The sequence below is a fragment of the Strigops habroptila genome, chromosome 6, assembly GCF_004027225.2.
Source record: "Strigops habroptila isolate Jane chromosome 6, bStrHab1.2.pri, whole genome shotgun sequence".
Classification (NCBI taxonomy): domain Eukaryota; kingdom Metazoa; phylum Chordata; class Aves; order Psittaciformes; family Psittacidae; genus Strigops; species Strigops habroptila.
The window spans coordinates 46,006,712-46,033,580 of record NC_044282.2 but is presented as its reverse complement, the minus strand read 5'-3'; the positions used below and the strand labels follow the sequence as shown (position 1 = coordinate 46,033,580).

Genomic DNA, 26,869 nt, shown 5'->3' with positions numbered 1-26,869 from the left:
CTGAACAACCTAATGTGAAGAGGAGCTTAGCCTGTCTTGAGTGAATGTGGCATTACTGTACTTGCAACACATTATTTAACACTTCTATGTGTCTATTTATACATACATAAATTATGTAATATATATGTACACATATACATCTAATCCTGAATCAGAACAGATTTAAGCAACTATCTGGTTGATTTCCATGCAAAAGCATCAACTGGAACACAGCCTATTGTAACTTTAGTACATACAAAACTGGTAACACATCAAGGAAACATCCTGTCCTTTAAGACACATGAGCATTTCATCATAGAATGCAAAGTAGTCAGAATTTCAGGCAGAAATTGGACTAGAATTGCTCTCTCCCTATCTCCTCCCCTCACCCCCCCCAAAAAAAAAAGCAACGACATAATAACTTGAAAAGTTATAATAACTGAAATAACTGAAAAATTTTGGTGCTTTAGTTAATACAAAACAAATTAATCAAAAAGGAAAAAGTGATGCTCTGTTTGTTTCACTCTCCTTTTCCTCTAGAGGAGATAAAAGTTTCATAAGGAAAGCTTTCTGAAGAAAACACACAAAATCAACTACTTCTGGTAAGGCAAGCAAGTGATAAGTGACGATCTTGAGATGTAGGGTTACTAGCTATGTATTGTGTGCTATTTAAGTAAGGAAAAGTGAATTAATAAAAGCAAGACCTTTAAGCATTTTGGTCTAAAATTTGCAGAGCACACTTAAGATTCACCCTATTGCTAACAGGATTCCAGAAGAAAAGAGATACTAGCTTGCCCCTTGACAATACTCGGAAAAACAAACAAAAAGCCAGCAGCAGATAGCTTGCTTCCCTTTCTACTCTCTAGACTTTGTTCCTCTGGTACCTCAAGCAATCCAACAACGGATACATTCCTAATGGATGAGATATACAAATCTTGAGAGCTCACAGCATTGTGTGCACATTAATGATCATAACGATAAAAACCATAATGGAGTATTGTGCTAATAGCCACAACTGGCTAAGTAATACGATGGGAAATTGTAGCGTCTATGCCTTATCAGCAGAGGAGTGGCAGTCTGCTCTATTCAATCCATGCACAGCTCTGCCAGAAAGCAAGAGGAAACAGTGTCCCCATTCTATCTTTCTGAATAGCAATGTTGTGTTACTGTGTGTCAGGAAGAGACAATCCTTCATGAGATCTTTACCACAGCACTTCTATGGTTATAAAGAGTGAAGACTTGCAGACAGAAATATTATAGGATTGAGAAATCTGCACGTTGATCTAAATTCTGCCTACATACCAGTAGCACTGTACTTGAAAGACCTCTTTGTAATACATACTCACGCTTTCTCAGCTTGCGGCGATTTAGGCAGAAGGGGTAGAACTAGGAGCAAGAGCTGCATTAAAAATAGTTTTCACACTTGTAATGGACATATCTCATGCTTTTTTCTTATTTGCTCATGTCACTGCAGAGGCCACTAGTTACCTCAGATCACTCACATAAAAGCAAGAAGCCGGAAGAAAATTGCATATTGGTCAATTAAAAACAAAACAGAGATGGTCAAATATTTCTCCAATTATATTTCCACTTATCCTAGTATAAGGTACTGGATCTACTGTACATAGACTCCATCCGTAGTCTTGAGTCAAGAGGATATTTTTTTTCTCCCCTGTTGCTTTTTAGTAACTTTTATTTGGCTGTTTACAAAACAGAGTTCATATTGAGTTCATATCAACAGTGCTATCTAGAAACAGCAAGTTTCTGAAAATCATGACTGGAGGAACACCAGTGGAGGAATCAGTGCATAGCTGTCACACTCTTCCTTAACCATTGTCAATGACATTACCAATGTCTTGCCTGATTCTTTATGGGAGTATTTTCTTTGGCAATTTATTAACTAGCAGGCTGTCCACAAGGTAGAAATGGAGGCCATAGGTTTCAGTCATGCTGAATTCCTGGGCTGTGACAGGTTTATAGCTATTGCCGCTTGCAGTTATTGGGATTGATTCTTATTTCTTCCCCCATCACCAACAATGAAAGAAAGGGTAATACTCTTTCCTATCAATTCACAGGAAAACTTTAGGGTAAATCATTTTTTCAGGGCACTTCACTCTGTAGCGAAGCTCATACAAATAGTAGACAAGAGGTAGACAAGGTACGCTGATTTGCTTAAGCAGGTCAATGCTAAATGAACCATTAGAGACAATTAAACACAAGTGATAAAAATGGACTGATGATTCCACCTGAATAGAATTCAATACAACAAACATCACCACAGTAAATTTACTTACGCCACATCCTATGAACATGTTATTGGCAAATAATATATCTTAAGGTCCTTTACAACCCTAACTATTCTATGATTATACAACAGGCTATATCTTTTGAAACAGTGGTAGGAGTCAGTAACCCTATTCTACCAAGAAGAAATGGAAGATCAGTGATGGCAGCAAATATAAGGAGGAACAAGGTAGAGAGGAAAAGACGTATCTGGTAACCCAGCTTTTCTGCTGCCGCTTAAAATGTTACTGAAAAATGAAATTAAAATTTTCTATGCAGCCAGGCAACAGGGAGAGACACAGGAAAAACTCAGCTGTAAATACTCGAACAGTAGAGAACAGTTTTCTTGAAGCCTATTATTCTGTTTTTCATGAAGCCTATTAATTTTATATACTTTGCATGCTTGAGCAAACACTCCTTTCAAAGTGCATAATGAAGCAATACTTACTTTTTAATTGGACGGGCACAGTGTTTGCAACAGACTGTTTACCTGCCTGTATGCTCACTTTCTCTTTTCCCAAGGAACATCAACTTTAAAGATGGTTGTGACAACTTGGAGTTTTTAGAATATTACATGTATTAAAAACTGAGCTGTTTTCATTGCTTCTTTTCTGCTGTTTTGTAACCCCCACCATGTCTTCTCAATAATCATAGAAAAAAATAATCTATTATTTAAAAAATTTCACAATGCTGGTGAAAGGGCTGGAAGGTAGGTCCTGTGAGGAGTGGCTATGGACCCTGGGTTTGTCAGGTTTGAAGAAAAGGAGGCTGAGGGGTGACCTCATTGCTCTCTACAGCTTCCTGAAGAGGGGAGGTGCTGATCTGTTTCCTGGTATCCAGTGACAGAACACACAGGAATGGTTCAAAGCTGCTGCAGGGGAGGTTTAGACTGGACATTAGGAAGCATTTCGTTGCAGAGAGAGTGGTCAAACACTGGAACAGGCTTCCTAGAGAGGTGGTCAATGCCCCAAGCCTGTCACTCTTTAAGAGGCATTTGGACAATGCCCTTAACAACATGCTTTAACTTCTGGTCAGCTCTGAGGTGGTCAGGCAGCTGGACCAGATGAATGTTTTGCATCCCCTCCAAATGAAAGATTCTATTCTAGTCTAGTTTAAAGGCAGAAAAACTCAAAACAAAACAAAATCCAAGCCACTGATAAATAAAAAAAGAAAGCATGAATAACCTTGCTAAGGAGGTAACTGTATACAGCAGTATACTGAAGCACTGAATAATTATTTTTTTCTTTTTAAACAGGAAAACAGAAAAGTTTACTTGCTAGCATTTGTGTCAAGTACGCAGCAACAGTATTTATTTCCACTGCAGCACCAGTACTTCAGGGTGAAACCCACTCAGCAGAAACACACGACTCCTGCAGTTAAAATTGTGCGTTGTTTTTTATGCCAACAAAAGCAAACTCACCAGGGTACAGAAGATGCATTGGCATTGTGCTATTGTTGTCATCTGCTCCACAGGATATTCACCAAGGCAGAGCTTGCAGGACACTAATGGGTCAAGTACCAAGTCCCAGGTAGGCCTATATCTTGCTGTAGTCATTGCAGAGGAGTCTGAAAAACAGCACAAAAGTAAAGATATTCCATAATTTCCTTATATTGATACTCGGTACATTTCTGCCACTGAAAATGTCACTGTCAGCAGGTGCCTTTGGGGAAAAAAAAAACTATAAACAGTGATAGCTAATTTGGCAGTGTCAGCACTTGCAGTAGGCTATACATCCCCTGTCTGGTAGAACATGCATATCAAAAGCAGAACGGGAAAAAAGCCCAAATAATACACTGACAAAACATGACAGCAACCAGGAAATATCCTTAGGTTGCAGAGTTTTCTCCGACATGATACATACCAAAAACTCATTCCCAATTTGTCAGTTTTACTAGTAGTTACAATTACATTATAATCAACAGCATTGATTACCCATCACTTAAAATGCATTCCTTAACTCCCACAACTCCAGCTACCCAGGCGACACTCACAAGGTCTTTCACAAACCAAGCATCTACTATGCCCTTTTTCCAGCCTGATGATATTGCAACTCACAGAGCCAGATATTTTTGTTCCCAAGAGCATGACAGATCGATTAGTTTGCTAAGCTAATTTTAGAAACAACGATGAACATTCTGAGTACACTCAGAGTTTTAGCCTGCATTTTTCCTCCAGCCCTTGCAAAATGCCGAAAGCACAACTTTGTTGTAGTAACAACCAACTGGGGCAAATATGAACACAAAGTGAGCTACAGAAAGAGGCTTTAATGCCTATATATCACCCTCAAGACTGCAATAGGATAGGACCATGCAGAGCATCTTTATCCTAGGCTTTAGGGCGCGGATGGAGAGTTGTCAGCTGACTAACCAGAAAGAAAATAATCTCACACATAACAAATGTATTCCCACAAAGAGAAAAGCTGATTTACAAGGTACACCCTTGGGGGGGGAAAACTAAACAAAACAAGAAATCACGCACTCCCCCAAACATTTTGGGTAGCTTATGTTACCTTAACACCATATTTACTGGTATTGTGCTGTCTTTGTGACATTGACCTTCCAAGTGTGGGAAAATTCACATCCTGAGGCTGCTGGGTGGTCCACATGACCTCACCTCCCTCGTTATCAAAATTAGCCAGTTTCTTACCTTCCCACACCAGCAGTTATACACCACTCCCACCATGATCACAGGTTTTTTGGTGGGTGGGTTGTTCTTCCTTTTCCCTTCTTTTTCTTTATTTCCCCCTTCATTAGCACTTGCAGGAACTGCTTATATATAAGTCACATTACCTCATCTTGTAATGATATGAACTCTGGAACTACAACAAATTAATGTTTATTAGACTAGGTCTAGACATATGTTTAAGTAAAATGTGCTTTTTGCCCTCTAGAAAAATCACATGGACAGTTCAAAGACATGTTCGTGAAGTCTAAGTCTTTGATAATCTATCAGTCGTGGACACGATTGCAGCAAGGTCTCTAAATTCTCCGAAACAAAGTGAAGATTTTATGTTAGCCCTCCATTCAGTCTAACTCATTAGAAGATGCCCTTTACAAGGTACCTAAAGGACACCAAAAGAGCAGAGCCTAGTCATACTTATTTCTAGTGCAGCCATCAGGGAGGAGAGGGGGAGGTTAGAAAGATTAAACATCCCATTTTCAGGGATGCTCTGGATCACTTCCTCCGAAAGCCCACCCGCAAACTCCAAACTGTTTCAAAGGGAAAAGATGAAATCGTCCTGCAGAACAGTACATGAATAATGGTTCCACATCACAAAATAGGATTTGTGCTGTGCAGTCTTTCCTGAGACACGAGAGCCTGACATGGTGATATGAATGAAACCAAGATTTTTAAGGCTATTAGACTGCTGCTTTACTGTCATCTGCCACTACTTTTTCATTTAACACAAAATATCAGCAAAACCAGTTTTCTTGGTTTATCTATTTACAGATACACTCATGAAGTATTTGAGAAGCAGTGATCAAACACACCTGAACTAGCTGTTTGCTATTAGTTCGAGTGTCCTTTGCTTGTTCTGCCCACTTTATTGCACATCTGTTGCTTACGGCAACAAACAGATGAAACTAGCAGATGAACAATGAAGAGGGATAAATTGAAGGATGCACTTGCACTCATCGGGCAGACCAAAATCTAGCAGGTTTTATGGTGAAGATGTAAATAAAGGGGAAAAATAACCCCTCTGCTCCACAGTTTACACTTGTTCCCTAGGACTTTCAACAGAGGCTTACTGGTATCACATGGCAATTCCTCTTTTGCAGCATAACTATATTTCAGAAACACCTCACTTAGAAATATTTCTCCTCTTTGTCTTCTCCTGCAAAACAAAAGGGAAATCAAAGTGAAATTTCTTTCAAGCTGGCATCCAGCAGGCCAGTAGAAATTGGCTTCCCCATACAGTTGGCATGTAATCCATGATGAACTCAGCCATGGTGATATCAGAAAGTAAAACCTAAATGCAGCCTCAAATGGCAACAGAGCCATGCCTGCTCAGCCCTCCTTGCCAAACACCTTCTTTTTATAATGAAATCTTACATTCACAACAGGGCAGGAGGGTGAAATATCTATTGTAACTAGTGGCATTAAAGCAAAGATCAAGAAATTTGCCACCTAGACTTGGAAAACATGTACAAAAAGCTACCACACCCCGGTGGAACATCTTTGTTGGATATCCTTATGAAGGAACAGAGAATAAAGGTTTCCAAAGCACAAACTAGATCTTGCTTCATGATCACCTGGCACAGTACAGCAACTAAATAATAAGCTTCTGTGTTCACAGTATGGTGCTTAAGAAAGCTTTTTTTAAAACCAAACCAAAACTAAACAACAAACCAGAGAAGAGCAGAGCAAAAAACCCACCTTCTGTCAAAACCAGATTAAGACTCCTACTGTTCCATAGCTGTGGTCTCTTACGGCTTCGGACTGTATTCTCACACTTTCCAGCTATGTGTGATAATTTAGGGACAGCGTAAAGTAACAGCAAGAAGTAGAGAAGGCAACTGAAAGGAGCTCTAGAGGAACAAAATATTGAAAAATATGTACTGGTGTGCCCTCATGCTGAAGACCACCAGTTATAGCACCAGTCAGTAGGAAATCTTGCCTCATCTTTCGGCTATCTGTCAGGAGGCCCCAAGACATACAGCTAGTAGAGACACAGAACTACAGTCCAATCCATCTACCAAACAGGTCTTAACCCAATAAATATTTAGTTCATTAGAGATTTAATGTTGATTACCACACTCAGTAAAAACATCAATACTTCACAGGCCCTCATAACAGATGCGCCAAATCAGACTTAGAGGCACAGAAAACCAGAAGAGAAGTTGGCCGACTGTTCAGACTCTAAACTCTACTGCAATCAAGATCAGTCTCATTTACATATTTTTGAAGACTGTTGTCTATATCTGGTAATACTGAATTTGTAAGAAATATAGCACATCATTTTCTAGGGCAGCATCCCAAAGCAAGCTGGGAGTATGAAGCATAGGAAATTGCTTTAGTAATAGTTTTTTCAGAGCAGGCTTTCCATAAATAATCAGCAACTGACTAATGACTACTTAATTCTGCAACCGTGTGCATGTCCACACAAAAAAAGAACCACTGCATGAATACAGAGAAGTGACTGAAGTTTTGCTGCTGTGCGAACATGTTAATATATTTTAAACATTACTGTTGTGTGTTTAGGGAGCAGGGTATAGAAGGGAAAGGAATCTTTCATTATTTCTGCACAACAATAATTCATAAAGTGAATACAAACTGGATTTCTGAACAGTAATCCCTTAGTTTTTGGTCCACCTACACAGACTACATTTTTAAGCGAGAACAAATGGCTGACTTGATCTCTGCTAAATCAAGAATAGAACAATTATTTCTTTCCATGCTTCAAGAAGTTGCAGAAAACAGTGAAACAGAAATACTGTGAAAACTTTTGTAAAAAGTCTGAAAACAGGAAATAATGCAACTTTCTTCTACGCGAGTCATTCAAGAAATCATAGAACAGCACTGTTTTTCTTACTGCACTGTAGTCAAATATTTCATGGCACTGTATAATCAAGCTACAGTTACACTGTCAGCACTTCACAGATATGTGACCAGCTATGATTGAATAAAGTGACTAGAAAATATGATTGAATAAAACAGTCATACACAGCATGCTGGGTCTTTTTCATCCAGCAAGACTCAAAATAGAGCTTTCAACAGAATCTAAATTTCACCTTTAGATCAGGGATGAGTTTAATTTCTAAATTAAGGGCTTCAGTCTCTTTCGCAGCAGACAGCAAGTGAATCAGTTACTCTTAAGTCATCTGCCTTACACAGTTATCTTAATCTGAATTTACTTACATGATGGAAAACAGATCTTTTAGAAGTCAGAGATTTAAATAGGATTTAAAATTGGTTCTCATTCCTGTTGTGCCTCTTCATCAAAATAACTCTAGTTAAAATGATCCAGGTTACTAGATTAAATCAAACACATCTGCTATACTACAGTTTTGGTTTTGTATATATATGTATACATATAAATAAATGCATGTGTGTATATAACGTAAGCCAGGCCACACTTCTTCCTACATGAAGTCAAACATATCTGTCACAATACAATTTTATATATTTAATATATAAAGTATTTTTGTATCTTCTATTTATACATTTTTATAAATATATGGAAATATGAACCTATAAAAGTTTCTCCAGATTTTACTTATGTGGAAAAAAATGCCCATTTCTGAAGTGGAGTCATCTGCAGAAAGGCCACTACACTGCATACTGGAACTGGCAGTGCCTGCCACATATATTAAGTGAATATTTTGACACTGGCCTAAACGATTCTGAGCCTTGTTATGTAGCCACAGCTGTAGCTCACTGCATGTGATTCAACAGCTATTTCCAAGACCTCCAAGTCAGCAGGGACTAGTTTACATGATCAAGGTTGGTGGCTCAGGGTGTTCAGCAACAGTCCTGCAATTTGGGATTATTCGCTAATCCTCTGTCAGAGTTTGAACCTGGATGCCATTTTTCTCTGTTCCTATGTTCTTCCAAGGATCCTTAGAAAGTTTATATGGCTAGGGAAATATCAAAGAAGCCTGCATGAGATAATTGTCCAGTTAGTAACTATATTTTGTCGGTGTTATAGGTTTTCATTATGCAACTGTACCACAGACTGATAAGGTCATTTAAAGTACCTCTATAAAAGAAATTAATGAATAAATTCACCCACTAGATAGATTTTATGGTTACAGAAGTTGGCAGGCAGGCTTAGTATCTCTTACTTATCAGTCCCAGCTAGGCACTGCAATCTGTCACTGCATTAATTGTTTCCAAGTCTTCATCCTCACAGAGCTGCTTGGGAGGTTAAACAGACTAATTCTCTCTACTAGATGTAAGGCAAACTAACACACGTAAGACTGGATTTCCATAAATGTTTAGGTACTTAGAGATGACTAACTTAGAGGTTTGGTGCCTGCCTTCCTTCGGCTCTCAAATCCTGCCAAATGCCTAACTCTTAAGGATCACTCATAAATCTGATGCACAATCAATTGCATGAGCCCAGCAGATATCAGTCATCCTTTGAATTCCAGACAACCCTAACCAGTAAAGCCATGTTCTGTCTTCCAGCAGTATAACAGCCTGCTGTTCTCAGCATAACTCTTTCAACACATAGGAAACTTCAGCTTGTACAGAAATCTGCAGAAAGTCATGTCAACACACAGTCTATCGTGAACTCTTCAGACCTGGCCTTTAAGTCCTTACAACGGCTAACCACCAACCCCAAGCTCACTATCTCTGTTTTTATCTTAAGACTATTCCAGGGCCCAAGCTCAGAAGAGATAAAAGACCATGTAAAAGCTTAGAGCACTGTCAGCAACTTCCGTCTCCTGGCCAATATAGCATGTAGGAAACAGGCTCTTCGAGTTGGAACAGTTATTTCCAAGGACTTCAGTCCACTCCATGAATAGCCACTATATTTCTTTGTTTTATCTTCCTGACTAATAAAAAGACACCATATTTTAAATATACTTATCTAATATATATGCATATGTATGTATAATATAAAAATACATATAAAGATTATATTCAAATATTCAGAGGCCAAAAAAAAATAAAAGAAAATTTGAAAATTTACACAGCTTGGTTTGATTACAGAACAGACCACAAAAGATTTTAAATATTAGAAAAGTAATAGACAGCTTCTAGATCTATGGATATATATGACAATACTGCTTATCAAATACACAGGAGGAGAAGATACTATTTGAGACAAAGAAAACAAACAATTTTTAAAGCTCCAACATCTAAGTAATACCAAAAATAGACATGCCACAGGCTTATTTTCTGTCCATGCAGCAGTACCTCAGAGGACAAGATCCTTTTATGTATTCCCAAAAATACAGCCCAAAAAATGCGAGAGAGCCAAAGACTTTTCTGACCTTGCATCTTCCCTGTGTTTGTCACCAGCTCTGGTGCCACTGTGGCTTCCCAATGCACTGCCAAACAGCAGCAACCTGAAATAAACTGGGTGTGACTGTTATTCAGACCCCACAGGCAGGGGTGAAAACATTTCAAGGGAGGAGGGGGGGGGAAAATCACCTATTTTACTCCATGTGACAGAAACTGCAGTCAGGCAGAAGGGAAAGAACTGGAAGATCCAGAGGTATGGAGATAAAAAAATCCCACTGTAATTTAATAAAAACAAAAAAAGGGATGAGAAGACAGACAGTGGAGGACATAGGAAAGATAGGGGAGAAGTGAGGAGAAAATAGGGGGGAAAAGATCTTCCTGGCTCTTTCCAGAAGTATATTTTTGTACAGAATACAATAACTCAAGTGGAATTCCATTGCATTATGCCCCAGACATTTAATATCCTCAAAAGGCGACATGAACAAAAGGACAGAGATGTGGTAATATTAACGAATATTGCTTATAATTCCATGTCTAAAAACGATTGCTATCCAAAAGATTATATGAGTCCTGCAGCAGTAGAGTACCTCAGGCAAGAGAGCTGGGAAGTGCTTGTGCCATCCCATTTTCCAGCACTGCAGCCCCAGACTCTCTGCACACCTCTGGGCACCCTCCGCAGCCAGAAAGACAAGGCCTCAAGATAATTTGAAACAGCTAGACCAAGAAAAGCATTTTAAAAGCATCCTCCTCCATGCTGAGTGGGAAAATTCAACCCCCATCATACTGGGGAAAAGTCTAGACACTGTATCACTTGGATCTGAAACCAGCACGAATGCAACACATTTTGGCCTGGAGAAAATGACCCTGCCCATCTAATTTGCTTGCTTTAAGAGTCATGAACCCATTAGAACCTCATTAAAACCTCCCATAAACTTTAATACAATGAACCACTGCTATTGAATACTAGGACCAAGACCAAGGTATCATCTATGAATTATTGTGGCAACCACTAAGCCCGTGAAAAAGTGTGGAAGACCACAGGTTAAATCATTAACAGTTGAAATATTTAAACTAAGTATTTGAGAGACAGAAAAGTCAGCTGCAGAATCTAGGAAATAAGAAAGACTTTCTCCATATGAAGAATGACACTCTGCACTCTATTGTTCCTCTTCTCCTCAAGTTTCAACAAACCAGAACCAAGACTACATGATTGAAATAGCAGTGAAACTGAGATCAAGCAGACTAAAACAACCTATTGGCATCATGACCAAAGGAACAAGAGTTCATGGAAAAAGAAAAACCACAAACCTTCCCTCTCCACTGACAGTTGAATACATCAAAAGCAGCGTAACCTTTCTGGAAAAGAGTTGTGATATGAACAATCATTTCAGCAGGTGCCAGTAACAGCCAGGAGACTTTCAGAGTGAAAGAGCAACATCCTGTTGACTCGGCTGCTTTGGTTATTAGAAGATAAAATCAGGAACGGTCAAACTCATTTTCTTGGCTGAATGTTTTCAGATTTTGCTTTTACTGCAAGAAGGCAGATGATTACTAAGTTTTCAGATCTACTGAGTATTCTGAACCTTGCAGCCACCACCTTTGTTAACAGAATTCATGCTCAAAACCATAGGTACACCAAGGGCTACACAGCTAGCATTCATTGGCCAAGGTAGGCAGCTCAGAATGCAGAGAAGTCCTATTCCAAATTAACATGGCAAAGGAGATACTTTCATGTTTTCCAGCTATGAGCTCCCATTATACTTGTGGGCTAGAAGTGCCTGCTTTAGGGTTTGTTGACTATTCTGGCAGTTCTGCTGGCCATGCTAACTACAGTTCTCCTACTAGCTTACTTACCTACTAGGTAACCCAGTTGCCACCTGCTTTTAAACTACCTTAAACCTAAGGCTGATTTCCACCCATACATCTTCCTCTTTTGCTAGTCCCAACTCTCCCACAATGAAAGCAGCCCAGGGTGAAGCTGACACATTCAACATTTGTAAGAGGTCTTAAAGCGAGGTAAGAGGAAGCCAATCTAAAAGAGACTGGTTTTAACCAAAGCCAGTTGTAACCTGACCACACAACTCGCAGCTGCAACAACCTCTGAAGACTATCTGGCAGTGAGAAGTCACTCATGACCAAATTATGTTCTAGCTTAGGAAGGCCACAGAAATAACAAGGGCACAGACAATGCCACTGCTTAGGTTACAACTTATTTTACTATTTTCCAGAAAATTGTAAACCACCCATTCAAAAACAACTGCTTTTGCTAGCCTTTCCTCCCACCCCTTACATTTTCTTATGTTTTTATTTTCTTTTCCCCAACTCTTTCCCCCTCCACCCCTTTCCTTGCTTCCTCCTATTCTTTCCCTCCTCTCTGCTTACAAAGAACTGATGAAATAGTGCACTCTGAGCTGTCTCCACAATAGCAATAAATCACTAAGGAGAAGTTTGAAACTTCAACATACCACAAGGTTCTTCCTTCTCTACAGTCGACTCTCTCAGAAAACTAAGAGCTATGTTTACACAAAGCCCAAACAACACCAAGTTTAGCTCTGTGGGTTTTTAGCTGGGGGAGAAGGGGAGCTGGAGAGAAAAGCCTTGGAAGCTTAAAGGTAGAAATTACATTTAATGCTATGTAAAATTGTGTGAATATAAGCAAGAGGAGTTGAACCCTAGTTCTGACTCAGACACTTAAGACTAGCTGAGCAATTCTTTCATTTCCACCACTCCACAGGGAATAAAACCTGTCCTTTTCCTTGCAAAAATGCATGCTTGATGCACTGCCCAGTGCTGTACTTCCACTGATTCTTACAAGTCTCAGATGAAGGAACAAAGCACATGGGACTGAAAAAACCCCACCACAAACCCACTTACTGCCTATAACCTGTATACTAATGATGGAGCTTAGGTTTTAACAACAGCTCACATCTTAGCTATAAGGCAACACGTACAAAAGTACCATCCCTTCATGTGCTACACTTGAACTGCAAATCAGATATGCTGGTAGCTGAAAAACACATTTAGAATGGGGTGAAATCTGATTAACTTATCCACAGTTCCCTTTGTTCCTGTGACTCAGTAACCAGCACCAAATTCCAGGTAGATATTTGAAAGAGACAGCATTTTTCACAACTCCGTGTGAACAGCAAGTTCTTGATCTCACATCCCAGACCTGCCCCTCAGAGATTAGCATGGAATTTTCCCTTTTTCTGAAGAGTTACCTTCCACTAATAATTTTAAGATGGAGAACCACCAACAGAGCATATATAGCCAATAGGACTGACAAGAAAATACTGCTGATGTACAAGAGAAAGACTCTTCAAAGAAAGAGTAAAACTTCATAGAAGTGTTTTGTACAATAGTTACAGCCATCTGGAAAATTGCTTCTACTTTTTCCAAAACTAGGCCTAAAACCAGCAACTCTAGCTAGAAGTTGGACAGTTTCTCTGCAGAAGTAACAGCTCATATTATACCATATCACATTGCGCATCAGCTATGACGCAGAACCACCCTTCTAGACTTCAAAGGACGGAAAAGTATATTGGATTTAAATTAGACGCCATGGTATACAAACTCATTCTCCATGTTGGTGTGATGCACCAGACTAAGCATAACGAATAACTTAGGATGGGATTTAGATTACCTAGTCACCCTACTGCTGGCACCTAAAGAAGCAGATTTTTTTAAGATAACTGTCTGCATTACCTACTCAGTGAGAGGAAGGGAAGGCCTTCAGAAGGACATTCTGTGTCTAATACCAGGCACCTCAGCCAAACAAACACACACCCCCAAACAAAAAACAACAACATAAAAAAACCCCGACGACCAATAAAAAAACCACCCCACAAAACAATCCAGCACATCTTTCTGGAAGAATTCCATCTCCTGGGAATGAATCCAGTGGCTTGAGCTGTGCAATGGGCTGAATTATAGATCAGTAAGATGATTTTCCCCTACCTCAAACTTTGAGAGAACTCCAATACAGTACATCCCGCAAACAGGATCCAGGCCCATCAACAATACTAGCTATTCACTGTTTCTCTTAACAGTAGGACTGAATTTAAAAATGGGTAACAATAGATTTGAGATTACCTGCATCTCTCACAAAATAGTCACCCCCTCATATCATCTGATGCTTCACATGATAAAAGATACACCTATCATCTAGGACATTTTACAGCAAACTTCTGGCCTGACAAGCTTGATGACTGTGGATTCAAATCCCCCCATGCACGCTGTTCAAATACCATTATTTCCCTGCATCCTCCTAAAAGTTTTATTTCTTCATCTCTATCTCCTTTCCTATATAATACTGTTGCTCTGCTTTCTTCCTGCTTGAAGCAGCCTGACCTCTTCCCATCACACCTTCTGCATCACAATCCAGCACTTGAGTCTCACCTCCACTGCACAGTATCCAAGGGAGGACAGCCTAGGTCAGCCAAACAGGAGAGCTCAGGGTGTCCTACCAGGAAACTGGCTTGGAACAAGTTTTCCTTTTCACTCTGTAAGAAGAGCAGTTTGACATTTTAAGCACAATGTCACAAAGTTTAATTATATTATGGTCTATGTTAATATTCCAGCCGTGCTAGCTCAGTGAATGAAGCGTTGCTTGTTCCCAAGTTTCCTTTGCACTTTACGGAATTACACAGTACAACTACATTTCTTCATGTCCTGATATGACATGCAGCCAGCAATGCCTGGGCACAGACCTGACACTCACATGAGCTAAGGAACTTACAGACAGATTCTTAAATATGCAGTAACACTCTGATGAGAGACAGATGGTTAATTTGGTCTGGGTTCTTCCTCCATTCTTATTGATGGTCATTTAGCAAAGGCCTTGGAAGACTTTCAAACACAATCAAGACAAAGTTCTTACGTGAACTGCTAAGACTGCATACATCAAAAAAAAAGGGTGATCTAATGATTAGAACATCATCTAAGAAACTACTGATAACCTCTTCTGCCTCAAACTGATGGCATAACTGAGCAGCTCACACGGCTTAGTCACAGATACATCAGCTGGTACCTACCACATCACATAGGCTGGTGGGTGAATGAGCAGTGTATTAGCTGCCCGAGTACACGTTTTCCTTCTCTTCCCCCTCTGCAGAGTGACACTCAGCATTTGCAGTATTTTCAGAGGTGTACTGTACTAGTCTCAACATCAACCCCAGTTCTAATCCCTCATAGTAATACTACTATTGCACGGTAATGTTTCCTGCGTTGCCGTTTTTCCCCCCCCTCTCCCCACATCTGACCTTTGCAGTGTAAACATGCATCTGTAACACACACAGCTGTTTAATGCAGAAAGCAGCAGCAGTGTAGCACGCCAGCTGCACGTGGCAGAAACCGTGCACAACGCCTCTGCAACAGCAAAGGTAAAAAGATCGAAACCACAGGCTGAAGCGCTAAGGGCATGCAGAGACAGCAGAAAGCATAAAGCAAAGAAAGGAAAGAGCACAGGTTGATCGCAGTGGAAACACTCCCTTCAGGGCTCCCCATGCTACAGTTATCTAGATAACAAGTGCAGATAAGTTACAGACCTTTGATTTTGGGAACACATGCAGAGGAATGCTATCGGGATTTTCTCTGTACTGCTTTGTACACTTGAGCACAGCTCTTACAAATCAACAGGTGCTGGGCCTTGGTTTATTACTTCTAGTTTCCATTTAGATTTCTCCTCTTATTGATTGATTAATTGTACTAAATTAAGATGGTTTTGGAGCTTGAAATACAGTTTTTCTTTCCTCATTTATAACAAAGCCTTAAGAACAAGCTAACGGCAGTTCTACACTTGTAAATGGCCAATTAACTCATTTACTAAGTACTGTATGGAGCTGATAAGAAATTTTGGGGTTTTAACCTTTACTTTCATGGGAGAGACTTGGCTTTTCAGTTACCCAAAGAAAATATATGTTAAAAGTTAAAGGAAAATATGAACTCATATAGAATTTAAATGAAATAAAGCTTTTCTAACATGGTATCAGCATAGTTGATTTCAATTGCAATAAAAATGTAAATAAAATACAAATAAAAAAGGATTGTTATCTTACATATCACTGCATTGTTAGAAAAAGACAAATGAAGGTAGGTAGGTCAGTGCCCTATACCTTCTACATACCCACATAATTCTGGATGGATTCTGTGGATGAAGCGCTCAACAGACAGATAGGAGCAGCCTCACGCTCGCAGGCCCTGGTCCTCATGGAGGACTTCAACCATCCTGACATCTGTTGGAGGAACGGTACGACCCGGCAGAAGCAATCCAGGAGGTTCCTCGATTGTGTGGAAGACAACTTCCTCTTTCAAGCAATAGAGGAGCCGACAAGGAGAGGTGCCATGCTGGACCTTGTGCTCACCAACAGGGAGGGACTGGTTGGAAATGTGATGCTCCAGGGCAGCCTTGGCTCTAGTGATCACGAGATGGTTGAGTTTGAGATCCTCAGGACGGTGAGAAGAGCGTGCAGCAAGCTCACTGCCCTGGACTTCAAGAAAGCAGACTTTGGCCTCTTCAGGAACCTCCTTAGTAACATTTCATGGGATACAGTCCTAGAGGGCAGGGGGGCCCAAGACTGCTGGTCGATATTCAAGGATCAGGAGTGTTGCATCCCGACTAGAAGAAAGTGCAGCAGGAGGGCCAGGAGACCTCCATGGATGGACTAGGAGCTGCTGAGGAAACTTAGAGGGAAAAAAGAAGCTTATAGAAGGTGGAAGCAAGGACAGGCGGCCTGGGAAGAAGATAGGAGCATTGCCCGGGAAGCTAGGGACCAGGTTAGGAAAGATAAGGCCCAGACAGAATTAAGTTTGGCAAGGGATGTAAAGGATAACAGGAAAGGATTCTATAGATACGTAGCAAATAAAAGACAGACTAGGGACAACGTGGGCCCTCTCCACAAGCTATCAGGAGAACTGGCTACCATGGATTTGGAGAAGGCTGAGGTTCTTAATGACTTCTTTGCCTCAGTCTTCACCAGCAAATGCTCTGACCACACCACAAAAGTCTTGGAAAGCAAATGCAGGGACTGTGAAAATTAAGACCTCAGGCCCACTGTAGGAGAGGATCAGGTTTGAGACCATCTTAAGAACCTGAACATGCACAAGTCCATGGGACCTGATGAAATCCATCCACGGGTCCTGAGGGAGATGGCGAATGAAGTTGCTAAACCACTGTCCATCATATTTGAAAAATCCTGGCAGTCAGGTGAAGTTCCCGATGACTGGAAGAAGGGTAATATAACCCCCATTTTCAAGAAGGGGAAGGTGGAAGACCTGGGAAACTACAGACCAGTCAGCCTCACCTCTGTGCCTGGCAAAAACTTGGAACAGTTTCTCTGGAAAACATGCTAAGGCACATGAAAAACAAGGAGGTGGTTGGTGACAGCCAACATGGCTTCACTAAGGGGAAATCCTGCCTGACCAATTTGGTGGCCTTCTGTGATGGACCCACGGAACTGATGGACAGCAGCAGAGCAGTTGACGTCATCTACCTGGACTTGTGCAAAGCATACGACACTGTCCCGCATGACATCCTTGTCTCTAAATTGAAGAGACATCAATTTGATAGATGGACCACTCGGTGGATAAAGAATTGGCTCGATGGCCACACGCAAAGAGTTGTGGTAAACAGCTCGATGTCCAGTTGGAAACCTGTAACGAGTGGTGTCCGTCAGGGATCAGTGTTGGGACCGGTCCTGTTCAACATCTTTGTTGGCGACATGGACAGTGGGATTGAGTGTGCCCTCATCAAGTTTGCCGATGACACCAAGCTGTGTGGTTCGGTTGATACGCTGGAGGGAGGGGATGCCATCCAGAGGGACCTTGACACACTTGTGAGGTGGGCTGATGCCAACCTTATGAAGTTTAACCAAGCCAAGTGTAAGGTCCTACACCTGGGTTGGGGCAATCCCAGGCACTGCTACAGGTTGGGCAGAGAAGAGATTCAGAGCAGCCCTGCAGAGAAGGACCTGGGGGTGTTGGTTGATGGGAAGCTTAACATGAGCCGGCTTCAGTGTGCGCTTGCAGCCCAGAAAGCCAACCGTATCCTGAGCTGCATCAAAAGAAGTGTGACCAGCAGGTCAAAGGAGGTGATCCTGCCTCTCTGCTCTGCTCTTGTGAGACCTCACTTGGAGTACTGCGTACAGTTCTGGTGTCCTCAACATAAAAAGGACATGGAGCTGTTGGAGTGAGTCCAGAGGAGGGCCACGAGGATGATAAGAGGGCTGGAGCACCTCCCATATGAAGACAGGCTGAGAGAGTTGGGGCTGTTCAGCCTGGAGAAGAGAAGGCTGCGTGGAGACCTCATAGCAGCCTTCCAGTATCTGAAGGGGGTCTATTAGGATGCTGGGGAAGGACTCTTCCTTAGGGACTGTAGTGGTAGGACAAGGGGTAATGGGTTCAAACTTAAACAGGGGAAGTTTAGACTAGATATAAGGAAGAAGTTCTTTACAGTGAGGGTGGTGAAGCACTGGAATGGGTTGCCCAGGGAGGTTGTGGATGCTCCATCCCTGGCGGTGTTCAAGGCCAGGTTGGACAGAGCCTTGGACCACGTGGTTTAGGGCAAGGTGTCCCTGCCCATGGCAGGGGGGTTGGAACTAGATGATCTTAAGGTCCTTTCCAACCCTTACGATTCTATGATTCTATAATTCATCCTGCTAAAGAGGGAAACACCTCAGGTAACAATGATACAATGCAAAAAACACCCAGTGTTATCAGAGTTCTTGACTTTGCTGGAGATTTGATATGTAGTAAAAATCTACTCACAAGATAGTAATTGCCTGCTAACATTTTGCATTGCCTCTTAGCACTCCTCGACCATATTAACCTCTTCCCCAAATTAACACATACGCTGCAACAGGTACTCAGTTCTGGCATGTTGGATACATCCCACATTGACAGGGACAGCTTTGGTCTGTGGCTTCGTACATGTCATCTGCACTGTGCTCAATGTGTAGCTCCTACCTACTTGTGAGCATGGGCAGGAAGGACACTGAAACACAGCCCTGGCTGCACACTTCTTGTGAGTCACAGTGCCAACCTGCTTACTAGCAGAGAGCATACGGGGGTAGCAAACACCTACTTATTCTTCACAGTTTCCCAGCAGAGAAATCTGGCATGCAGCATAAAGTGAGGCAAATTTGCACAGACTTTTTGGTGAGGAGGAAAACATTTCTAGGGCAGCTTAAGTTTGTGGTCATCGTTCTAAGGGTTTATATAAAGAAGAATCTTAAAACCAAAACAGTCAAAAGAAAAAACTTCCTTCAGTGAGTCTTGATGGGTTTTAAAGGAAGTTAACATTACCAGAATTAAGTCATTTTGCTTCCTAAAGAAAGAAACAAAATAAAGCAGCAACACTTACATTTAAAGCATTGATATACACAATATATTCCCTAAGCTACTTCATAAAATGAACTCCTTCCACAAGTCCAGGTGATCAGTCCATTATCTAAAAGGTGACTAAAGTTTGCCCCACAAAAATAATACCCAGGAAACAACTAACAGCTCTCTGAAGACATGCTGCTTCTCCCTTTGTAAAATATCTGCGCCAAGCCTCTCCTCTTGGACATCAGTTATTTCTGAAAAAAACTTTTCAGGAGCTTGACAGATACTCAGATGGTTGCTCTGCACTGTCACAGCCAGTTTATTAACAGAAATCAAACAAACTGCCTTAAAAACTAGGTCAGGTCTCACTCAGTACTATAACATACCCAGAATAGGGTCAGTATCACACTCAGACTACAAACTCGTCAGGGAAAGACTTCAGTTTTTCTTTTATGTTTGTGCAGTGCACACACTGCAGTGAACCACAGGTTTCAGAAGTTAACATCAATACAAAGTTAGCTTTGGTACTAACCTCTCTGCTCAGAAAATGGATGAATTTAGTGGGCAACCATTTTCCCTAGACCCATTTGGGTGTCAGAAAGTATCTTGAAACAGTATTTGTCTGAGCATTTCTGACTCCTGTAGCTTTCTCCCTTTTATATGCAGCCTAAAAAAGCAGAAGCAATCACATCAATCATTTAACATTATTTCAGTATTAAAAAAAGAAAGCGAAAAAGCCTTAGTAAATGAAATTTTTACTGGAAACAGTTATTATTAGAAAGGCTGAATTAAAAAATGGTAGGTAAGTATATTCTGCACTTTCCAGATGCCACGTGTTGAACATTTCAGATAGCAGGAATCTTCCCAAGTTCAACTTGTGCTTTCCCAAACCAAACAAGACATAAACCACAAAAGCCTGCTGTCTTTTCAGCTTCTGGGAAGATCACAGATGTGGTTGTTCATTATGGTCCCACTCAAGTAACATGGTACACACACACACACACACCACCCACCCAGCTCTTAAGACATACACCCCTATTTAAAGGGAATCCACTGTACTAAGAAATTAACTCTTTTTTTGTAAGTTCTGCAAACGTTACTTTTTTCCTATTTACTTTAATAGTCACCATAGTGTTTTATATTAAGGAGACTGTGAAAGAGCAGCCACAGTGGTCTGACATACCAGTTTAAAATAGAGATGGTTTGGAAAGGAATTGTTCCAGAGGTTCTAAACTAAACAACATGGATTGCAACCCACTGCTTAAAATTAGCCTTTGTGGTTTGTTTTTAGATATTCCTAGTAACAAACTCAATCTGATTGCTTTCTCTTGGTTGACTTTATTGCACCTAGCAATCTAGGAAGCCAGTAATAGAAATTTCACTTAAAATATGGCTATTAATGTTCCTAAAGATAGCCTGTTACATGAGTAAGCTGTGTCACAGGCCTGAAGTCATTGTCTAAACTTTTTTTTTTCCCCATAGGACAATAAGTGCTTGGCTAGGAATTAAGAGCTTTACATGCTTTTAGGATGAAATAGTTTGTCAATATTAAAACTAGACAGGAAGAAACCTTTCTGAATGAAGGAAATGAACCCTGGCAGTTTCTTAATTCCTATTCCATATTTAATGGAAAGAACCCCCCACCAAAGAACAAGTGTTTAACCATCAAAGGTATCCCACATTTCTTTTCTGAAATCCTTGGTTAACCTACATTGTCTACTAATGCAGTATTTTGCCCTAGTTAATTGGCAACGGCAGCTCTTTAGTTTCTTTCCAGCAGGAAACCAATTAAATAGATTCAAGAGCAAAGCAGGGCTACTTTAAAAACAAACAAGAAGGAAGAGCACAGTAGCTGACTGCTGTGCTCTTCCCCAAGAGAGTTAGAACATCCATTTGTTTAAAATTGGAGACACAAGGGCAGTGCACATCTCCTTTACACCAGTCAGCACAAATGGGAGCAAGAGCATTGCAACTGGAGCAAAAGTGCTTGGTGTGCTTCAGAACTCATTTAGCTTGGAAAGGCCAGAGAGGAGTAGTGTAGGAAGACCTCACAATGCTACAGAAATTGGGAAATTCGTGGTTTCTTTCATCCATACCATATCTGTTCTAAATGGAGATCAGGGAGGCTTCTGCATCAGACATACTGTGCTAGCTGTAAGCCAAGGCAATGCTACATAAGCTTTAAGCCTCTGAAGTCTAGTAGTGGCAGTCATGCAGCTGGGTTAATGGGGAGATTGGGAATACAACTGACAACGCAACTAGGTTAGTAACTACCAACACGTTTGTAGTCTATCATATTTTAAAAGAACAAAAATCCCACTAATGAAGGTCTACAGAAAACAGTGAAAATGAGAACAACGTGCAGACCAGGAAACATCCAAATACAAGGTTTAAAAACATATAAAGCATAAGCTGACCACATGGGGCTTCCAACTCTGCGGTTGTTAGCAAATGAACAAAAGTAACTCACCATTTGTAAAAATGCCTGATAAAGATGACAAGAAAAAAAAAAACAGTAGGAAAAAAATATTCACAAAACAATATAAAAGGAGCCTGCCAATGTCACAGAAAAATGGCACTAGAGAGATAATTCAGGCAGCTGGGCAGAGACCTCTTTCCTGAGGAGTTGGTCCGCAATAGTGTCTCTTGCACTCAGGCATAACACTTTCATACTGAGTGACAAACTGGCTTAACTTCTAACGAAAGGTTTGAATCACCTCAGTTGGTTGACGAAGATGCACCAATACCTCTAGTGACCTGAAATAACACCAGGGTTCCTGCAGCACCAGCAGTGGTCAGAGACTTGGCAGATGGAAAAATCAAAGTGTATAAGGCAATACAATTATCCTGTGTCACAGACAGTTTGTACTCACTCCTGCCTTCTCTACTAATATATGAAATGAAATGTTTTCTTCCGGGGAGACTGGCTTTGCATTTTGGTTAAAAAAAGTGTGGTTGAAAAGTGTGTGTTGTGCTTGGAACAGCAAGCAGTGAGGTTTGAGAGGGCTCCAAGTTCCTGGAGAAGTTCCTTACAAATCTCTGTGAAAGCTACTTTGCTTGTGCAGCTCAGCTTGTGCCTGTGACAGACCAGCCACTAACCTGCTTCCTCCTCAGCCCTGGGCTCTAGTCTTTACAGAAATGGGAAACAGCACCTCAAAATTATGGCAGTTATGTTAAAAGGACTACTGATTAATAAGCCTTTTACAATGGTGGGAAAGGAAAGGGATGAAGCTGACAGGTTCCCTCTTTGAGATGCAGAGCTCTTTGGCAGCTTCATTCTCACTGGCAGTTCTTACCCTGCAGGATGATTTCAAGCCAACCTGCAAATTTTATAGGAAAATGAAACTTGATTCAGACAAGGAGAAAGCAAGCCAGAATTGAAGAAAAAAGAAGGAAGAGCTGAATTTCTAGCTACTGGGGATGGGAGGAAGATTCAGTAACAGTGAGGTGACAGCAAACACAGAAAGAGCTATTGATCCCTATTGGAATCAATATACTAACAGGAAAATGGAAAACTGATCAGAAATAAAAATCGAGGCCCCACTCTAATGTCTGAAACTAGGAAGGCTCAAGAAAATTTCTCAAATACTGCTATAATGATTTTCTGTAAACTGCACTGAAAAGAAACAGAAAAAGTGGAAGTTTTGCTTGTGAAAGCTCAGGAACTGCCTTTGTTAAACAGCAACGAGACCCTTTTGCACAAGACATGATTGCTACAAAGACTGGTATGCAGTGCTTGCCTAACTCTTCTATGAAGGTCAAAATACACAACAGCAGACAAGTGTCTTGACTTGTGCCTCTTTCCCTGCTTTGTACATTGCCAAGACATTCCCGAACATTTAAGTACTGGAATCCTACTGCTTTTCCCTGTTGCTTTGTGTGTCTGCAGTAGCCAGTGTCCTCTACCAAGAACTCACTGAACGGAGGGGGGTTAATGCAGCCACAAAAAACAAAACACCAAACCCAAAACACAACAAAAAAACCCCACCCTCTCCTAAAAAACTAAAACAAACCAACCCCTAAAAAAATAAAACTAACTTTACTGACTCTTGCAATCCCCTTTTAACAGGAAAGAGACATACAGAAGCTGGAACAAACTATTGAGAAAACCAGTATCACATATACACAGAACCTGATCAAAAAGTAAACATTTGCAGCCAGATTTCAATTCTACAGACTGCAAAAGAAGGGGAGAAATAACTCCCATTCAGGTTTTGGTGTTTTAAAAAACAAACTCACAACAACAAAACAAACAAATAGAAAGATAAACCCCCCTTCAGTATTTGAAATAAAGCCTCAGAAATGCAACCCACCGTTATTTATTGCAACAGGATGCTAAGTTCCTCTGTAGTAATATCGAGACATTCAGAACAAAGAATTAAAAACCTTGACGACTGGGAAGCCTTTGCCTGGTTAGAACCACTCCATGTTGCTCTGATCAAGCCACGGACCCTGCACATATTAACCACCAGGAAAACAAAGGAATGCAGAGAGCTCTAGAATGAACTAACATAGTTTACTTTTTAACATTTTGCTTACACACACACCCCCCCCCCCCCCAAAAAAAAAAAAGCCAAAACAAAAGGGCATTTCCTAACTTCAAACCTTTCTTTGCTATTGGGGGAGATTTTTTTGTGGACTTAAGCAAATAAATAGGTTTAATTTCACATCCTGTTTCATGCGCTATAATCAAGCCAAACTTGGCTTGTGGCTGTCACCGCAGAATGAGTTTGTCACCTCTGCAGTGCAGTTCTTCCTTCTTGTCACAGGCTGAAAAAACACTACTTGACTGTTGCAGGCAGTTTTCATTTACATCTTTACCGAATTTCATTTTAGCTAGCCAAATCTTTATGTTGGACTGGGCCAAGCTGGGCTACTGCCACAAGGTATAACATCATCATCATAATGCAACTTATGAATGTGTCATCATCATAGATCATCCACACTGCACACTTGTCACCAAATTATGTTACACTGACTTAGTTATAGAGGTCTCAGCTGTCATTAGGGTTATGGACAGCTATTTACAAAACATAACCTTTGTATGAAGCAAAGCCAAAATATTTTGATTGCTTCCTTCCACAGTGAAATGAAACATTCTAACTATTTTAATGTTATAAACAAGACAGAAATGAACAGCTCCATAAGAAAGCTCCACAGTTTCAAGCCCACACTAGATCATTAGAGAAGAATTTTGCCTTTTACTGGCAAACTCTGATTTTGCCCATCTGCTCCCTTCTCTTCCTACTAATGAGCAGGAGCAAGCTACGTCTATGAAAGCATCTCTGAAGATGACGAGACACACAAGCTTTTCTCCAGATGCTTAGAAAAGATCAATGAGTTCTGCCACTACATTCACAATCACACTAACAGAAGTGGCAGGCTCTTGTCTGCTAGAAGAGGAAATTCAGAGGGCAACACTCCTCTGCTTTGTATTAAGTCTGAACTACGCATGGTATGTTCTTGTTTGTTACACAAATACCTCATGATCATCCGTATGCCACAAATATTTTCCAATACACACTTCTGCCAGGATATGCTCCATTTCAGTAATCCTTTAGAGACATTTCAGTGAAATAAGGTTGGTGGGCAGCAGAAAGATTCAAATTAAAAAAGGCATATTTCAGCTATTTACGTGCACAGTGTGTCAGAGCTGCTCTCACATTGATCATAGAAGTCCACAGTTGTTTCAGATTTGCCAAAACAAATACACTAAACTGAGGTTTCTACTTTAAGAAAAGGTAAAAAGAATGGCCTTGAAGAAAGCTCTACATACTTTTCTAAGAGACTGGACACAGGTCCTCAGTACTTTATGCAGAGTTTTCCCCTTGTGCTTCAGGAAATGGATATGGTTCCTGCAGAAGCTTTAGGATCTTCAGAAACACCTCAGCAGAAAACTAAACAAACAAGGAGGTGTGAACAAGCTGCACTGCTGATAAGAACATGGTGGGGAATGGGCGCAGAGGTAGACCACCTGGTCTGAAGGCCTTGGGACTCCCAGGGAGAAGGATGGAGAGCTGATCTCAGGGAAGGAGGCCAAGGGGCATGGAGATCAGTAAGAGATACGGTCACTCCCTGAAAGCACATGATACAGGGTAATGTACATCCCACAATGTAAGAGAAATTATTTAAGCTAAAAAGACATCACTGACCACAAGGACAGACATGTATAAATTTGCCATTGTCCATTTATTATATAGAAACTTCCTTCAAGTTCTTAAGTGTCAGAGATGCAGTATGTGTTTCTATTACAGCTTTCCAAAAGTAGGGGGAGCAGAAATACTGATTACTTGTAAGCTGAAAGTTTGTTAAAGGAACTATACTACCTAGAGTCCAAAGAGTGACGGACCCAAGAAATACTTTCCATTTGCTAAATCAACTAGTCAAAATTAACAGAAAGCAATGAAACTGTAAATTTTTTTGAAGCTTGCTATTTAAGCAAGAGATATGGAAAACAATATTAGATATTTTGGCATTAAATTTACTCTCTTCCTTTCCCCCCCCATTTTGTGTTTCTGCTAGCAAAAAAAGATGTGACAAAAAAAGAAAGATTTTTTCACTTGTGCTAGAAAAACGAGCAGAAAAAAATCCCAGGAGAAAAAATATTTCAACAAGCTTTACAATTAAACAGTACTTCTTTACAGTAAGACACGTTACTCAAGCTGAGCACACAGCTTCTTACATTAAAAACTCAATACTGAAATTCAATGCCAAGCCAATGAGGGCATGATTATGTTTTCTTCACAAGAGGTTTTTCCTGTCACCAGAAAAAGTCAAGCAAAATCATTACACTTTGATAATTAAGCCAAGAACACGAGCTTCAGTAGAAAGGGAAAAAAAAAAGGGGGGGAAGAAAAAAAAAAAAAAAAAATCTGCCAGTCTGTAAGTGTTTTCAGTACTATTTCCAGAAGAAGCATGCATGCAAAAGTGGCATTGCTTGGGAAAATGGAAAGCAACCAACAGGAAACTATGAGCTGAAGCAAATGAAGAATCCAAAGATGTCATTATTTCTGCATATAGCATACTTCTGTATTAGCGTAAGCATAATGCAGCATTTCCAGCTCTAGTGATATTTACAGACTGATCTTTTCCAAACCACAAACAGAAAAACTGATAAAATTTTAATTTTAAATAATTAGAAATTATTATTAGAATTTAATTTTAAATAATAGAACTTTCACTGCCCTCTAGAAAATAAGATGATAAATATGTGCTACTTGTTTTTGATTGACTGGAAGTGCATCTATCGAAAAGATCAACAATTTGCTATAGACTGCATATAGATATGTAGCCATCTCAAAAAAGGAAATCACTTTATTATCTCCCTTATCTGAAGTATGAATTTACTGCTTTTTAAAATTGAAAATTGTG

At 40.4% G+C, this 26,869-nt stretch overlaps 1 protein-coding gene across 6 annotated transcripts in view; it reads right to left on the bottom strand.

The window, feature by feature from the left end:
- Positions 1 to 26,869, bottom strand: part of RNF144A (ring finger protein 144A) — an 80,242-nt gene that overhangs the window by 32,165 nt on the left and 21,208 nt on the right. For 5 of the 6 annotated variants that reach the window (XM_030489884.1, XM_030489887.1, XM_030489886.1 and 2 more), the window contains one exon: positions 3,683 to 3,828. In XM_030489884.1, coding sequence (XP_030345744.1) covers positions 3,683 to 3,817 — 135 coding nt within the window. In that variant the 5' untranslated portion in view covers positions 3,818 to 3,828. Of the gene's footprint in view, positions 1 to 3,682; positions 3,829 to 6,012; positions 6,035 to 26,869 lie in introns of those variants that run through there. The other variant, XM_030489889.1, reaches the window with a different exon arrangement.